The sequence below is a fragment of the Neofelis nebulosa genome, chromosome 4 (assembly GCF_028018385.1).
Source record: "Neofelis nebulosa isolate mNeoNeb1 chromosome 4, mNeoNeb1.pri, whole genome shotgun sequence".
Lineage (NCBI taxonomy): Eukaryota > Metazoa > Chordata > Mammalia > Carnivora > Felidae > Neofelis > Neofelis nebulosa.
The window spans coordinates 143,335,016-143,353,611 of NC_080785.1; the positions used below are offsets into that span (position 1 = coordinate 143,335,016).

Consider the following 18,596-nt stretch of genomic DNA (forward strand, 5'->3'; position numbering starts at 1 on the left):
GGTACCCTCTGTGTGTGTATGTCTGAATTTCCATCTTCTTATAAGGACACCAATCATTGGATTACAGCCCACTTTAACCCAGCATGACTTTATCTTAATTCAATTATTTCTGCAAAGACCCCATTTTCCAAATAAGGTCACATTCATAGGTACCAGGGATTAAGACTTGGACATATTTTTCCGGGGAACACAGTTGAACCTACAGCAATGACTGTGGGTCATCGAATGAATGTTTTCCAAAAGCATAAGGGCATCACCAACAAAGGTGATGCTTACTCTTTTCTGTATCTTTCTGCTATATTTCCCATTATCCAAAGTCCCATCACCAATAAGTGATTGAACTCATAACAGCTTTTTTTTTTAGTGGAGATGTAATCCACATACCATAAAATTCTCCCCTTAAAATGTATGATTTAGTGGTTTTTAGTATATTTCATAGAGTTGTACAACCATCACCACTGCGTAATTTTAGAATGCTTCATCACCCACAAAGTACCTGCATCCATGAGTAGTTACTCCCCGCCTCCTGCTACTCCCACCCCTTTCTTTCCATCTAGAGATTTGCTTATTTTGAACATTTCATATAAGTGGAACCATACAGTATGTAGTCTTTTGTGTTTAGCTTCTTTCACTTACCATAATGTTTCCAGCATTTGATGAACTGATCATAAAATTTATATGGAAATTCAAAGATTCGTAATAGAACAGTTTTGCAAAAGAAGAACAAAGGTGGAGGACTTATCTTTACTACTTTCAAAATTTAGTATAAAGCTACAGTAATGAAGGCAGTATGGTACTGGCATGAAGAAGATAGATAAATGAAGTAGCATACAGAAATAAAACCTTACATTTATGATAAGTTGATTTTTTTTACAAAGTTGCTAAAGCAATTCAGTAGGTAAAAAAATAGTCTTTTCAGCAAATGATGCTGGGCCATTTGGATATCCATATGCAAAAAAATTAGAACCTTACCTCACACCATATACAGAAATTAGCTCAAAATGGATTGTAGACCTAAATATAAGAGTTAAAAATATAAAACTTCTGAAAGAAAACAGTAGGAAATCTTCATGACCCTGGGTTAGGCAAAGCATTTGTAGATATGTCAACAAAACAAAAATAAAAAATAATAAATTGGACTTTATAAAAAAATATAAGTTTTGCATTTAAAGGCACCTTTAAGTAAATGAAGACAGCCTCAGAATGGTGAAAATATTTGCAAATCATATATATGATAACATTCTTGTATCCAGAGTATGAAAAGAACTCTTACTATTTATTAGTAAGAAAATATATCACCCAATTTAAAACTTAGTAAAAGATTTGGATAGACATTTCATAAAAGTAAATAGATAAATGGCTAAAAAGCACATGATAATATTCTCAACATCATTTGTCATTAGGGAAATGCAAATTAAAACCACAATGACTGTTTCCATAATTTGAATATTGTAGATAATGCTGCTATAAACATTCGGATGCATGTATCCCTTTGAATTAGTATTTTTGTATTCTTTGGGTAAATACCTAATAGTGCAATTGCTGGATCATAGGGTAGTTCTATTTTGAACTTTTTCTTAACTATAGAGAACTGATGGTTTCCAGAGGGGAGATGGGTTGGGGATGGGTTAAATAGATAATGGGAATTAAGGAGGGCACTTGTTCTGATGAGTGTGGGGTGTTGTGTGCAAATGTTGAATCACTGTATTGTACAGCTGAAGCTAATATTACACTGTATGTTAATTATACTGGAATTTAAATAAAAACTTAAGAAAATTAAAAAAATAAAACCACAGTGAGATACCACCCCATACCCAGCACAATAGCTGTCTTCCTGGGTGTTAGCCTATGAAATGTGAAAACATGACTACACCCAGAGTTGAACATGAATGTTCTTAGTATCATTATTTAGATTGGCCAAAGCTGGAGACAAACTACAATCCTGTCAATTCCGTTGGTGAATGGATAAGCAAAATGTGGCATATCCATATGTTATAATACTACTCTGCAATAAAAAGTAATGATACAAGCTACAGTATGGATGCATGTCAAAAACATTGTGCTAAGTGAAAGATGTGAGATGCAAAAAAATTTATATTCTGTATTCCATTTATATGAAATATCTAGAGAAGACAAGTTTCCAGACCCAAACCAGATTCAGGATAGCCTGATGGTGGGGATGAGAGTGGAACTGACTGTAGACAGGTATGCAGGATCTATTTGGATGATGGGAATGTTCAATAACTGAATTCTGGTCATAGTTGCATAACTCCTTAAATATACTAAAAATGTAGTGAATTTTTTTTAAGTTTATTTTTTTATTTTGAGAGAGAGAGAAAGAGAGACAGCATGCACACAGGGGAGGGGCAGAGAGACAGAAAGAGAGAATCCCAAGCAGGTTCTATTCTGACAGCACAGAGCCCAGTGTGGGGCTCAATCCCATGAACTGTGAGATCATGTCCTGAGCTAAAATCAAGAGTTGGACACTTACCTAACTAAGCCATTAAGATGCACCTAAAAATGGTGAATTTTGTGGCATGTAAATTATGCCTCAATAAAGCTGCTTTTTAAAAGGGGATCAAATTATATTCAGAGAAAAATTCAAAGAGTACCAGTTATTAAAGTCATACCTGTGAAATATGCCTTGTAATGAATGCTCATTATAAAAAGAGGGCTCCATGTGTTTTACTAAACATATGAAAGCATCTTAGGTTCAGAATTCCTATTCTTCTTTATAAAGGACAAAAGAATCCTCAATGAATTAAACTTCAGTAGAAAGGATCTGGGAAAGATTAATGGAATAAAATTCCCTGTGGTGATCATGAAGCATAGGAATGAATGTATCTTATGCGTCTTCTACATGACTTTAAATTTCAGTACACAGCCATGTTAACTATATACCTAAACATCATTGCACACATTTAAATGTACCATTTTGCAAACTCACTATTTTCTTGCAATTATACCTGGAGTTATTTGATGGCATCACTGAAGGTGTGCATTCAAATTTGGTCATTTTTAGTCGTGATAAAAAAAATAAATACCACTTTGGCTTTAAGAACAAATAATTCTAATAAATGAATCTAATCACCAGAAGCCTGACATCAGTTTTGCAAGTTTAAACTGAAGTGAACATTCAGTGGTTGTAAATGATTGTATATACGGAAGAAAAGTGAATAGGTAATCTAAATGGATGAGTTTATCTACACTATTGGATGGTTGCTACCATTTACTCAAATACTCACTGAGGTTGCCATTGTTAAAAAAAATTGTCAATCAAAGATGAAGATATAAAAGCAAATTGGAAACTGAATTGGAAAGTAATTTTACTTTCAAATGGTTTGCAAATGTAGATGTTAAGTTTGGAATGAATGTCGTTAATGACCATAGCTGAAAGAGTTATACACCTGCTGATCACTAGAATATTATAATAAATGAGGTTGATTTTCCTGTTGACTACCCCATTTTTTCTCAACATGGTCTCATTACTTTTTCTATTATGTTGCTGACCCTTAGCTATGAATGCTCACTTACAGATATAAAAATGTATTAACTCATATATGGGTTTTTAAAAATATATATATCTTTAAGTGTAAGAGGAGCAATGCCAGTGTTGCTTGTCTTTTTCTGCTTTGTTAGGTCACAGGAGGTTTGAGATGGTGAAAATCAAGCCTGCATTACAACTGAAGAGCTGTTTTACAAGCAGCCTTCCTTACAGCAACTAAATTGTCCCCAAAAAAGCACATGAGCACATGAGCATAATGAAGCTTTTAAGTAGTTCACACATATGCATTTATATTCTCTCTCTCATGAATGACTAATTTTAATTTTTTTAAAGTAGCAATTCAGCTTGCTTTCAGAACCATTTAAGCTTAGCACATGATTTTGTTTTCCCTCCAAAACCAAGTATTCTTGATTATGAGATAGGGAAGGTTTGCATATTTATTTTTGCAAAGACAGTAGAATAAGTTCTCATCACCATATGAGTGGCTTAGTCCTAATACCTCTCTCCTAAACTGGGCACGTGAGCATTTAGAAATTCTTCCAGAGATCAGAGCCATAATGGCTAGGTCTGATGGAGAACTATTGTGCAAACCAAAGACCTGACCTCTACAAGGACAAAGTTGGGCTGTGTACCCACTGTATGGTTCTTAGGGAGCCTTACAGCCCAGGGGGCCTTTCTTTCTTAATAAATATTTTAGTTAGTAGAAAATGAAAGGCTAAAAATACATAGCATTCACTAAACAATCCACAACCACCGAAGTTGACGATGGTTAGTACTTAGTTAGAATTTTCTGTGTGCCAGGCACTATTCTGAGCATTTTTCTTTTATTCGCTTACATATGCAGTCCTCACAACAGTCTTATGAGTACTATGGTTTTCCACGTTTTATTAATAAAGAAACTGAGGTACAAAAGGTTAAGTAACATACCCGCTGTCACACAGCTAAGAAATGGTGAAGCCAGAATTTGAACACAGAAAGTATGGCTTTGAAATTAATGCTCTTAACCATTACAGCTTATTTCCACAGTTGTTGATAATGAGTAGTCTAGAATAATAACAATTGATCACTAAAAAAAAAAAAAAAGCAGTACTCAGAAACTACTATTAAGACAACACTGATGATGAATTGATAATGAATTGTCCTTTCCCCAAACTGCAGAAATCCCACCTCTGTTGTGTTTGTACATGTGTGTACTGGGAACTCTTACAAATCACCAAACCTTTCAGGGCAGTCAGACTTCTTTGCGGAGTTTAGAATGAGAGACTGCTTGAAACTCTAAAATGGGCTTGGGAGTACCAAATGCTAGTAACCCTTTTAAACTCAATTAGAATGTTACTAGAAGTGATAAAACTGAAATTTATGGAACTGCATGTTATTCACCCATGAAAACAAAGGAAAAGATTTGCATATTTGCATCAGATTATGGCCCATAAAGTGGACTGTAGTTACTGACCTAGAACACCAAGAGGGAATGAAAGAAATTCAGTAATAGAGGTTGAAAAACATGCTTTGGTGAGTAAAAAAAAAAAAAAGATGTAATTATTTTTAATTTGGAGTCTGAGGTGTTTTCAGGGAGGAGGTAGCATTACAACCCAAACTGTGATGGATGAATATAATTTCAGCTGGCATAATCAGAGAAGGGGCTTTCAAGGGAAACGCATAAGCAAAGGCACCAAAAAACAACAGGAGGGAGAGTATGTTTAAGTAGAAAGCATGCTGGTATTGTCATTGTGGCAGCCCACTCCAGTGTTCCATGTCACGTCCTCTGGGTCCATGTCCGATATCAGCTGCAGCTGCAGTGGGTGGTTTGGAGCAAGCTTGCTTGGATAGCTTCCCATATAAAGTGCCATCCAGGACTTTGTTTGATGTTGTGGGAGCCTACTACTCCACCCACAAATAGGCATAGCCTGAAAATACTAGGGAGGTTAGGTCCCCCAAGGCAACCCTTAACCATTGCGGGGAGTTGGAAGGTAGAGAATATATGCTCCCACCTCCTCTCTTCAAGTGGACACTTCTGGGAGATGCTCTGTACATGTTTCCATGGTCCTGGACATCCTGGTGGGATGCAGCCCCTGTGGTCTATAGCAGTATTGTTGACAGCGCATTCTTATCTTGGCTTTTCCTCTTTTATTGTCTTACTCTCCCTCTTCCTTCATTCCTGTTTCATGGAATCAGCTCTCCAGTAAACTACTTGCACCTGTGTCCTTTCCTCAGCCTGACAGCTAATTGGAACAGTGAAGTCCAGATGTTCAAAACAGGGCAGAATCAGTGATTCACAGGGTTCCTCACTAATAACTGAGAGGACTGTAAGTATATGAAGCCTATGGTGGCACGGTGAAGTGACCTCCAAGAACATGAAAATTAAGAAAGTCAGATTAACCTACGAGCTTTTATTTCTCTTTTTTTTTTTTTTTTAATTTTTTTTTCAACGTTTTTTATTTATTTTTGGGACAGAGAGAGACAGAGCATGAACGGGGGAGGGGCAGAGAGAGAGGGAGACACAGAATCGGAAACAGGCTCCAGGCTCCGAGCCATCAGCCCAGAGCCTGACGCGGGGCTCGAACTCACGGACCGCGAGATCGTGACCTGGCTGAAGTCGGACGCTCAACCGACTGCGCCACCCAGGCGCCCCTAACCTACGAGCTTTTAATTGCAAGATAATAGTTCCTGAATCAGAGGGGTGTTGTCTTTATTTCTGTTTTTTTACAAATTTTTAAAAGAAGAATTTGTGAATGGAATGTGTGTGCACATGCACACACATACTTACAAAGGCAAACATGGGTTCTGTCCAGCCAAACAGTCTTAGTTACCAGATGCTAAATATTTTGTTCCCAGGAGCAAAGATTCTTCTACTATGGATGTTTTTATAGGCACTGTCTGCCCAAAAGAAGATCAGCATCTTGTTAAGAATGTAGTAGGTACTAGGATCAATTAGATCTGAGTTTAAATCTGCATTCTGCTAGATGTCTGAGAACTAAAGCTTCAGTTTCCTCATCTGTTAAGTAGAGATAATACTAATAGACATCTTGTGGGGTTTATGAGAGCATTGTGAGATAATGCATCTAGAATACTTAATACAGTGTTGGCATATAGGAAATGTTCAATACATAATAGATATTTATTTTTTAAGGTTTTTGGGGTTTTTTTTGTTTTGTTTTGTTTTGTTTTTTTAGGGAAAGAGAGAACATGCACAAATAGGGCAGGGGCAGAGAGAGAGAGAGGGAGAGAGAGAATCCCAAGCAGGCTCTGCACTGTCAGCACAGAGCCCGATGCAGGGCTCAGTCTCAGGACCTGTGAGATCATGACCTGAGCCGAGATCGAGTTGGACACTTAACCAACTGAGCCACCCAGACACCCCTAATAGATATTTAATAATAATATCACTACCTTTTCTTTGAGGAATGCATACATCAAGAACTGAAGTCTAAGTCACTTGTTCTGATTGTGTGCCAAGCACAAAGACCTTCTGAAATTTGGTAGATATTTTTTCTTTAGATGAATTACCACATTCTAGTGGATTACTACACTCATCTTTCTAGCTTTGGATCATCCTTTCAGGAGGCTTTAACTGGAGTCATAGTTTAAGACACATGTTTGTGACCTATTAGAAAATTGGATCCAGACTGGAAGCCAGAATTGAGCAGGAAATGGTTTTAAAAGAGTGATAAGGGGAGAAGCAAAAGGGTATGTGGTTTTTATCAGATGAACAAGTATTGTGTTGAAAGTGTTTGGCTGTGGTTCTGCGAGGACGGCACCAAGGCAGCCTTGTCACTGCCAGCACAGCATGTGGCAAATAGTGGCCACTGAGCATGAATGAATGAAAGAGCTTCAGGCTATTATGGTAGTGACCATACAGTCATATCACAGAAATCGTGGTGGATTTTAAAGAGGCAATTTTAACATTCTGCTACTTACCTAGCTGTATTTCCATACACTAGTAGCTTCCTTAGTTTATGGAGTCTAATTTCCCTATCTACAAAATGGAGAATGAATATACTGCCTTTAGTGAAGGATTTTTGTGAGACCTAATAAGATAACGTCTATGAAATGTGCTAAAACAGCTACTGAAGAATGTTTATTTTTCCTTCCACACTGAAGAATGATTTCTGCAACTTAGCTACTTCCATATCTCTGGTGCCTTGTGTTGTGCTGTTAAGGCATTGACTGAATGCTAGTTGAATGAATTAATGAAATCAGGAAGAAAATTTGAAATGGAGACCTTGAAGTTGAACAATTCCTAGTGATGATGGGCTACAAAGTAGGGCTATCTGTATAAGGTGCTAAAATGGAATAGATGTGTTGATTGTCATGGTGGAAAAGGTTTAAGTTTAAATTAAATTTTGCTCTCTTGTGTAGATAAAGTTACCCAGAATGGTGGCAGAAGAAAATTGTGATCTGGGTGCCAGACTTGCCCAGAAATATGAAAGAATGGCCTATAGATAAATGGATCAGTACTGAGTAGACTTGGGGAAAGTAGTTTTTAATGTTTTAAAGTTTTAAAATAAAAAAAATAAGAAATGCAAGTGCATGTAGACCATCCATCAGTCATATTCTGAATCAAACAATGTCTTATTACATTTTTTTAAAAAGGAAACTTAACAAAGTATGTTTTCTGACCACAATGGAATTAAATTAAAAATCAATAGCAATGCAATATATAGGAAAGACTGTACTATTTGGAAATTAAATAGCACACATCTGAGTAACCCAAGATTCAAAGAAGAAATCATTTGGGAAATTAGAAAATATTTCAAACTGAATGAAAATTATAGTACAACATATCAGAATTTGTGAGAGACAGCTAACATAATGCTTAGAGGAAAGCTTTATAAGTTTTAAACGTTTGTATGAGAAAAGAGAGAGGTTTAAAATTAATTATCTAACTTTCCACCCGAAGAAGTGAAGGGGGAAAAACAGAACAAATTAAACCCAAAATAAGTAGAAGGAAAGAAATAAACATAGAACCAAGAATCAATAAAATTGAAAACAAAGAATAGAGAAATTCTACAAAGCCAAGAGTTGTTTCTTTAAAAAGTTAAACTTGGGGCGCCTGGGTGGCGCAGTCGGTTAAGCATCCGACTTCAGCCAGGTCACGATCTCGCGGTCCGTGAGTTCGAGCCCCGCGTCAGGCTCTGGGCTGATGGCTCGGAGCCTGGAGCCTGTTTCCGATTCTGTGTCTCCCTCTCTCTCTGCCCCTCCCCCGTTCATGCTCTGTCTCTCTCTGTCCCAAAATAAATTAAAAATGTTGAAAAAAAAAAAAAAATTAAAAAGTTAAACTTAATAAACCATAGAGGGATTGAATAATAAAAAGAGAGAAGTCACAAATTACCAATGTCAAGAATGAGAGACAGGATACCACTACAGATCCTACTAATGTTAAGTGATAATAAAGGGAATAATATGAACAACTTTAAGGCAATAAAATCACAATGTATTAAAACTGAAACAACAAAAATTAGAAATCTGAATAGCCTCATAATCTGTTAAATTGAATATATAACCAAAATCTTCCCACAAAGAAAGCTTTAGACTTACATTAATTCTATTAACATTTAAACTAGCACCATTTTAGGGCACCTGGGTGGCTCATTTGATTAAGCATCCGACTCCGGATTTCAGCTCAGGTCATGATCTCACAGTTGGTGAGATGGAGCTCTGCATCTGGCTCTGCACTGACAGCATGGAACCTGCTTGGGATTCTCTCTCTTCCTCTCTCTGTGCCCCTACCCTCCTCAAAATAGAGAAATAAACATTTAAAAATAAAAATAAATAAACTAGCACCATTTTAAATAAATTTTCAGACAATAGAAGAGGAGGAAACTCTTCCCAAATCACTTTATGGGATTAGCTTAACTCTGTTATCAAAACCTGATATAAATATCATGAGAAAATACAAACCAATGTACCTCATGAACACAGGTGTAAAATTCTTCAACAAAATACTAGCATAATTGAAATTTATACCAAGAATACAAGGTTGGTTTCACATTTGGAAGTCAATCAGTATAATTCAAAATATGGACAGAATAAAGGAGAAACACAACAGGACTATCTCAATGCAGAAAAAGCATTGGACAGAATTCCATACCCTTTCATGAATTAAAAAAAAAAAAAACCTTTAAAAAAACTAGAAATAGAAAAGACAAGATCCTCAAATATGTTAAAGGGAACTTACATCTAACATGATATGTAATGGAACCATAGTGAACATTTTTCCCTTATGATTAGGAACAAGGCAAGGTTTTCTGCTCTCATCATTTCAATTTAGTATATGCTGAAGGTGCTAACCAGTGCAGTAATGCAAGAAAAAAATAAAAAATAAAAATATTGAAAAAAACAGAAATAAAGTCTTTATTCACTGAAGACATGATTGTTTATGTATAAAATCCTCAGGAATCTACAAAACAACTACTAAAAGTAATGTGTGAATTAAGCAAGGTCACAGAAATAATTATATACAAAAATCGATGAAATTTTTATATACTAGTACCAATTATCTTCAATCACATCAAAAAACAAAATACTTAGGAATAAATTTAACAAAAGCTGCACAAGACTTCTAAAATTAAAGCTGTAAAATATTGTGAAAGAAATTAAACAAGGCCTAAACAAATACATAATAAATACCATGTAAGTGGATTGGGTAACTCAATATTGTTCTCCCCAAATTGATCTTATAGATTCAACACAATCCAAAACTCTTAACAACTTTTTTTTATAGAAAATGATAAGTGGATCCTAAAATCTATCTGGAAAAGCAAGGGCCTAATGAACCTCAAAAAACAAAAAAACAAAAAAACAAACAAAAAGTTGAAGAGTTTCTTCATCTACTTTCAAGACTTACTACAAATCCAGAGTGATCAAGACAGTGTGACATTGGGGGAAGAATGGATAAATGAAACAAATGGATCCATAGAAAGCCCAGAAATAGATCCACACTCACACATATACAATTGATTTTCAGCAAAGTACCATGGCATTTCAATTTGGAAAAGGAGAATCTTTAACAAATAGTGCTGGGACAACTTGATAAACATACAGAAAGAACCACACCCACTACCTCACATAATATACTGAAATTAATATTGGATGGATCATAGAATGAAAAACTAAAACTATAAAGATCTAGAAGAAAGCGTAGAAAAGTATCTTCTTTGCAACTTTGGGCTAGGCAGGGATTTTTTAGGAAATAGAAAGTGCGACTGTAAATAATGATAAGCTGGACTTCATGAAATTAAAAACTTCTAATCAAAAGGTATCATTAAGCAATAAGCTAATATAATGTGTATATGAGTTTCTGTGTACTATTGATACTTTTGTGTGAGAAATTATTTCCAAATAAAAGGTTAACAAAAGATACCATTATAATAGGCAAGAAAGTATTCACAATGCATATATATGACAAAGGACAAATATCCAAAATATATAAATAATTATAAGAAAACAACCCAATAAAGTTGAGCAAATGACTTAATAGACATTACACAAGACATACCAGTAAACACATGTAAAAGTGGTCAAGGTGAGAGTACCTGGCTGGCTTGGTCATTGAAGTGAGCGACTCTTGATCTCAGGGTTGTGAGTTTGAGTCCCATGTTGGGCGTAAAGCTTATTAAAAAAAAAAAAAAAAAGTAGTCAGTGTCATTATTCATAAGACAAATGCAAATAAAATCACAATGATATTTGTTCATACCAACCAGAATTGGCTAACATTAAAGTCTGCTAGTACCAAAAGTTGTTGAGAGTATGGAACCACTGCAACCACTTTGGAGAATTATTTTTATAAAATTGTACTTACTTATTCCCCAACTACCCAGTAATCCCATTCCTAGTTATCAAGAGAATAAAAATACTTGTTCACAAAAAGACTCTACAGGCATATTCAGACAGGTCTTATTTATGAGAAACCTATAAAATATCTATAGAATCTATAAAATTATACATATTTATTCCCCAACTACCCAGTAATCCCATTCCTAGTTATCAAGAGAATGAAAATACTTGTTCTCAAAAAAACTCACAGGCATATTCAGACAGGTCTTATTTATGAAAAACCCATACCGGAAATAAGTATCCATCAACAAGAGAATGGATAGATAAATTGCATAGCCATACAAGCCTCAGCAATTAAAGAAATGAACCATTGGTGCATGTTACAACATGGATAAATCTCAAAAATGTCATGTTAAGTGAAAGAAGCCAGTCACAGAAGAGTATATGCTACACCATTTCACTTATAAGAATTTTGAGAACAGACAAAACTTAGACATGATGTTAGAAATCAGGAGTGATGATTGATGAGAGGGGGCCAAGAGAGAACTTTCTAAGGTGATGGAAATGTTCTATATTTTGTTTGGAGTGGTGATTATATCAGTGTATACATTTATCAAAGCACATGAGATTGTACTCTAAAATCCTCATTTCAGTTATACATATAAAATAAAGAAATCAAAGAGACTATAATTATTTGTTTTTATGATATCCATTCATCATGCAAGGTGGAATGTTGACTCTCCCAGTGTGAACAGTAAATTTATAAAACCCTTTACCTTGGCTAAAGACCCTGCATGATTTGGCTCTAGGCTGCCCTTTCTACTTTATGCCCTCTTTTTACCTGCTAGGTCCTACCTAACCCTGCTGGCTTTATTATAAAGTAGATCATTTCTTGATGTTTTCTAATTCCGTCTCTTCTTTGTTTTCTTCATTGCATTTAGGAGAACTGGCATTTATTTTTTCTCTTTCTCCTTTTTTACCTTGCTTTTCTCACCATCATATTCCCCAGTGTACTCCCAGGATACTGTCTGGTTCAGTGAGCTTTTTCTTAACTATGTGAATGAATGAATGTTCCTGTAGTTCTATATGTTGATAAAATGGTAGTCTGCTCAAACATTCTTCTGGAGTTTGATCCTTACCAATTCAAATAAAAATGACATAGTCTTTTCTCTATAAGCAAAGCAGAGCTTTAATAAGATTGTGCTCAACTGAGTTTTGGTTGGTGCAACCAAACTTTTTGTATGATGTGAAGGAACTTTTTCTTCCCTCTCCTTTTCCAGAATCCCAATATGGTTTTCCTTCTATTTTTCTAATCAGAGCTTCTTACACAAGAGACCTAATAACATGACAATGCTTTCCAAACATATTTGATCCTATTGGTAAAATGTTTGAGCACACTAACCACATAGGTACATTTATTTATTTCAAAAACACATTTATTTGGAAATGTGCACAAAAATAACATTTGTAAAGGATGGGATGAAAGATAGCTCTAACCACCCCACCTCCCTGTATGCTCATCTCACTTTGAAGACACTGCCTTGGGGCAAATATTATACTATATTTACTTATACATCTAAATATAAAACTGCAGTAAGCTTAACACTTTTGCATTTTAACCTTACCTCTGACTATGGATTGAAAGGCTTTATTGCTTTTTAAATAAATTTATAGTATTGTTTAGTGCAGGTAGGGTATAATTTTTAGGTGGGGCATACTCTGAATTCATCTCATCTAATTTTTACTGTATTTATTCTTAACATTGTTCACTGATAGTTTTTCTACAGAAGAATATGTGTTTTAGAGGAAGAAATAATGAGATTAGAAAAGTAGGAAGGGAGATAAGGAAAAGCTATAGAAAAGGCCATGTTGGAGCACCTGAGTGGCTCAGTTGGGTAAGCATCTGACTCTTGATTTTGGCTCTCAGGTCATGATCTCACAATTTGTAAGATCAAGCCCTATATTGCACTCTGCGCTGATAGCACAGAGCCTGCTTGGGATTCTCTCTCTCTCTCTCTCTCTCTCTCTCTCTCTCTCTCTCTCTCTACCCCCCCCCCCCACACTTGCATGCACACTCTCTCTCTCTTTCCAAATAAATAAATAAACATCTTACCGCTTCTCAGCCTTTTGGCTAAGATCAAGTGAAATAAATAAACATCTTTTAAAAAAGAAAAGGCTATGTTGACTTAAAATATTTAATTACACTGTAAATATTAATAGTAGTTCATTTGAATGAAATGTTGTCAGCTTGGGGGATTACTAATTGTAGAAAATTAGCAGTTTGTACATGTAGATAAAGTTGCTAAAAATGGTAGAAACATCACTATTCTCCGGTAAAAAGACAGTCTTTAATAAGCATCAACTCTACCATATAGCAGCCTGAGACAGGTTTGGAGATTTTAAGCCTCCTGTTGCCTCTGAGACCTAAAGGAAGCAGAACATAAAAATGAGCCTCTATCAATTTGAAGCAAACCTAATCTTTGTGATCATGGCTGTGGTCTAAATCTATTAAAGATGTTCAAATTCAGTGTCCTTGGTATCACAGCGGCTTGACCTGAATAGTGAGCAATAAACTTGTGTATTATAATTCTGGTTTGAAGATATGTGCTTAGGAAGTGAAACCGACAGTCAGTGTTTTGTGTCTGTCTCTAAGCAGACTAAGAGCCTATATAAAATGACAGGTGCATTTCTAGGGAAAGAAACCCATAATGTTTTCCTATTTAGTAGGTGACAGTATGTCCCAAGATAACACAAGCTTAAGGGGCTGGAACAAGCAATGGTTATTAAAAGCTAGCAGTTTCTCAGTTCATACAAATTGAATTTTTTCATAGGCTAGAAGACTGTGGAAATCTAGTGTAGAGTACTGAAATAAATTAGCATATTAAGTGAATTTATACATTCAGGCTTGTGAGCACTTTGAATTTAAGGAAGAAACTTTATTACTCCTTGAAAGGAAAAAAAAAGGCAGTTCTTAAATTCTGTGTTTGATCTCCCTATTGGAAAGGGCCTATATGATAAACTATATCATTTTGATGATTATCCAAAGCGGTGGTTATTATATTGATGAAAATCTTTCTCTCTTCTTTCTTTTTTCAGAATTACTGATTTAGGGAACATTAAAAGAAGATTGTATTTATCAACGGTCCATAAGGAACTGTCCTCAACTCCTCTCCATGCAAAAATCCCACTTTTCATGATCAAGCGCAAAATTGTAAGTGTCACATGAATGTTGCTTAAAATATTAAATTTAAATTCAGCAAATACTAATTATGGGCCTACTCTGTGTATAAGGTACTTTGTTAAGTATATAAAAATGAATAAAATGCATACTCTTCCTTTCCCTCCCATGAAAGAGCTTGAAATCCACTAGGTGGGAGAATATAATTATTTGAGCATCTGGAATATTACCAAAACTGATAAGAAGCTCAGTGAAGAGAGAAGTTCTACTGGTATCATCAAAGGGAAAGAAGCCCATCTAACTGCAGGATGAGGAAAGGCTGTATGAAGAAGATTACAGTTAGTTGGGCCTTTGAAGGACTGTAAGAATTCAACAGCTAGAGAAGGGAAGTGAGCATTCCAAGCAGAAGGAACAGCATGAACAGAAGCTTGAAGGCTGGAAATTGGTACACATTTGGAGAACAAAGAATGATTAATCATTGTGGCCAGATTTTCAAAAAATAGCCTTAAGGAAACAGCAGTCCTGTAATACAACAGTCAGATATAGGTTGGGAGATTTTATGCCTATTGTGTAACCTCTAAGACATAAAGCAGCAATAATGTATGGAGATGTAAACTGTAGGTTACAGGCCAAGAAATTTGAGCCTGATATGACTTGACTAGTCTTTCTCAAACTTCAGTTATTTTAGTACTACTCTCATGACTTTACCATGTTTGTGTACAACCTGTGATTAATACTTTCCTTTAAATAACTCACCTTTGGGGATCTTAAATACATTTATTTTAGAAGAAACCTTTTACCACTTACTCAAATGTATGGACGCCAGTATAAGGAAGGATCATGAAAAGTCAGGTGAATATGACACCTGGAAACTAATAAAGCTCTAATAATTGATTCTAAACAAATGGAGATCTGTGATGTGTCAGACAAAGAATTCAGAATAATCTTCTTTTTTTTTAATGTTTATTTATTCTTGAGACAGAGACAGAGTGTGAACAGGGGTGGGGCAGAGAGAGAGGGAGACAGAATCCGAAACAGGGTCCAGGCTCTGCACTGTCAGCACAGAGCCCGATGCAGTGCTCGAACCCACAAACCGTGAGATCATGACCTGAGCTGAAGTCGGACGCCCAACCGACTGAGCCACTCAGACGCCCCCAGAATAATCTTCTTAAAGAAATTTGGTGACCTACAAGAACATACAGACAGACAACTCAATGAACTTAGGAAAACAAACTACACACAGCACAGGAGTTTTGACAAAGGAATAGAAAACATCAAAAATAAACTAATAAAAATGCTAGAGCTGAAAAATATAGGAAGTTGAACTGAAGAATTCAATAGAGAGCTTCAAAAGCGATTCAACCGTGCAGAAAAAAGAATGAGTGACCTGGAGGACAAGGCAATTAAAATTATCCAGTCAGGGGAGTAAAAAGTGAAATGAAATGACAAAGAGTGAAAAAACCCATGAGAATTATGAGACATAAGGAAAATTTACATTATGGGAATATTCCCAATATTCACATTATGGGAATTCCAGAAGAAGAAGAGAAAGAGAAAAGGATAGAAAGTGTATTTAAATCAGTAATGGCTCAAAACTTCCCAAACCTGGGGAGAGAAATAGATATCCAGATCCAAGAGGCCCAAAGGACCCCAAATAAGACTACACAGACATATTACAATTACATGTTGAGTCAAAGAAAGAATTTTAAAAGCAACAAGAGAAAAGAGAGAAGTTACATACAAAGGAATTCCCATAAAACTATGGGGAGATTTTTCAACAGAAGCCTTTCAGGCCAGAAGAGAATATGATAAATATAAAAGAGATACTGATAAATATTAAAAAAAAAAAAAACTTAAAATCAACCAAGAATACGATACCAAAGCTGTCTTTCAGAAACAATGGAGGGATAAAGACTTTCCCAGACAAACAAAAGCTGATGGAATTCATTACCACTAAACCTGTCTTACAATAAATGCTAAAGGGAGTTCTTTGAGTAGAAATAAAAGTCCTCTGACAACATGCAAATGTAAGAAGGCAATGTAAAACTCACTGTATTTGTAATAGAGTTGAAGTCTGTAACAGGGCAATTAGTGGTGCATAATTCATTTATAATAATATAAAATTGCATTCACCCTTCTATGTTTAAGTATGATTTCCTTATTCATCTAAGATTTTTTAGAGTTCAATGTTATGTAGTTTCCAAGAGTTAAATTGTATGTGAGACCAATACACTTTTCTGTGTGCAGTTAAATGAATCAAATCTGTCTTTACCTTGCTTTGTGGGTTCAGTCCCCTTTGTCAGTTAATTAACTGAAGTCCTAGTTATTTTCTTAAATTTTAACTGATCATTCTGTACATGGCTATAATACACACACACACACACACACACACACACACAGACACACACAAACAGTGTTATTTGTAGGAATACAGTATTTGAAAATCAAATACTATCTTTCTTTACAAGTGAACCTTGGTAACATCGCAAGTGAACTTGATTGACCAATATTTCTTATTTAACAAATAAGTCACGTGAATTTGTGCTAGCAGCACCAGGTATCTAACGATATAAGAAGTGTACTGCCGAAACTAAAAAATAAATAGTAATATGTGTAATAGGTCCTGTGGGGCAGTGTTCTTTGATTCATCTACCTCATCTTCCCACTCTCCAGTTAGATGACTCAGTGGAGAATAGTTACATGTAGTTTTTTAAAAATCCTGGTATGAAGAAAGCAAATTGGTCGCTATTTTAGGTAAGTTTAAGCTCATGCTAAATTTTAAAAGGCAAAGCAGTCATAATATTTGTAACATATCTAGAAGTTTTTCCTCAATGTGGTTGAATCTAGAAAGAATTGTTCACTTATATTTGAGATAGTTCTAAGCAATAAGCGAAGATAAAATATTTTTTCTATAGTGTTCTGGTTGAATCTGGAAAGAATTGTTCACTTACATTTGAGATAGTCCTAAGCAATAAGCAAAGATAAGACATTTTTTTCTATAGCATTCCCCATCCCAGTGAAATCACCAAGTCATAACTGCTTGTAATGTATTCTAATTATTTTATATTTTGTTAAATACAAACCCATAAGTAATATATAGAAGTTAAGAGCATGGTATCTGAATTCTGAGAGTTACTAGTTATGTGACCCTGTGCAAGTTTCTGTTCATTTTCCTCATCTATAAAATGCAGATAATATGAGATATACATCCTATTAAGATTGTTGTGGAGATTTACACAAGTATATAAACATGAGGCTTTTAGAACAGTGCCTGGCACAGTCTTAAGTCATAGATAAGGATTATAGCTTCAGTTTGGTCTTTAGTTGCTATATCTTCCAGGAAGCCCTCCATGATATCCCCTCTGTGGTTTAGATATTTGGGGTATAGTTCACCATTGCCATTCACAAATTCATGATCTTCATAACCCTTCTTCAGTCTGCACCTAAATCATATTTGCTTATGTATCTCCCCGCCTTTAGACTATAAGCTTGTCTTGACTTTTATCCCTAGTCCCTATAAGTACATGGCATGTAGTAAGTGCTCCATAAATATTTGTTCAACCAAATTGGCAAATCTTACTGTGTCTCCTGACATGGGAGAGAAAATAAATGAGTTTGTCATGTACCTTTCTAAGTGTGCTTGATAATCCCAGAAGTATTCTGTACTATTCAAACAGATATTTAAAAATTCAGTTCTAAAACTTATACTCCTTTCCCCTCAATCCAAGAGATGCTACAGCAGCAGAGTGTCTTTCATTTCCACTGTTAATGCAGTCTATTCCCATTGGGCCCTTATCGAATTAAAGCTGAGCCGTGTTTTAGGGGAACCTTCTATAGCAAGAAGTAAGATGAGAGCGAGCACCACCCATTCAGAATGCCATTGCTAGGATCCTCCTTGGTGTTGGTGTGGTGTTGCTCTAGTTCTCTGCTTTTTGCCAAAACTTTCTTCACATCTACTTTCTTAGGAACTGTAGATACTTTGGTGGTAAACTTTGAAGCGCAGTATTTTTAAAGCTCTTTAGCTAACATTTATAAATCAGAAATTGTCAATATTGTCTGTTGTGCAGTGAGCAGTCAGCTGAAGCCGAGTGGCAACTGAACACTTTTAAAAGAGCTTTGAGCTCTGTGTGAAGTTTAGTC

At 35.5% G+C, this 18,596-nt stretch overlaps 1 protein-coding gene across 20 annotated transcripts in view; it reads left to right on the forward strand.

The window, feature by feature from the left end:
- The window catches only part of CFAP20DC (CFAP20 domain containing), a 240,243-nt gene that overhangs the window by 68,693 nt on the left and 152,954 nt on the right, over positions 1-18,596 (forward strand). For all 20 annotated transcript variants that reach the window (XM_058726364.1, XM_058726363.1, XM_058726354.1 and 17 more), the window contains one exon: positions 14,375-14,489. In XM_058726364.1, coding sequence (XP_058582347.1) covers positions 14,375-14,489 — 115 coding nt within the window. The remainder of the gene's footprint in view (positions 1-14,374; positions 14,490-18,596) is intronic.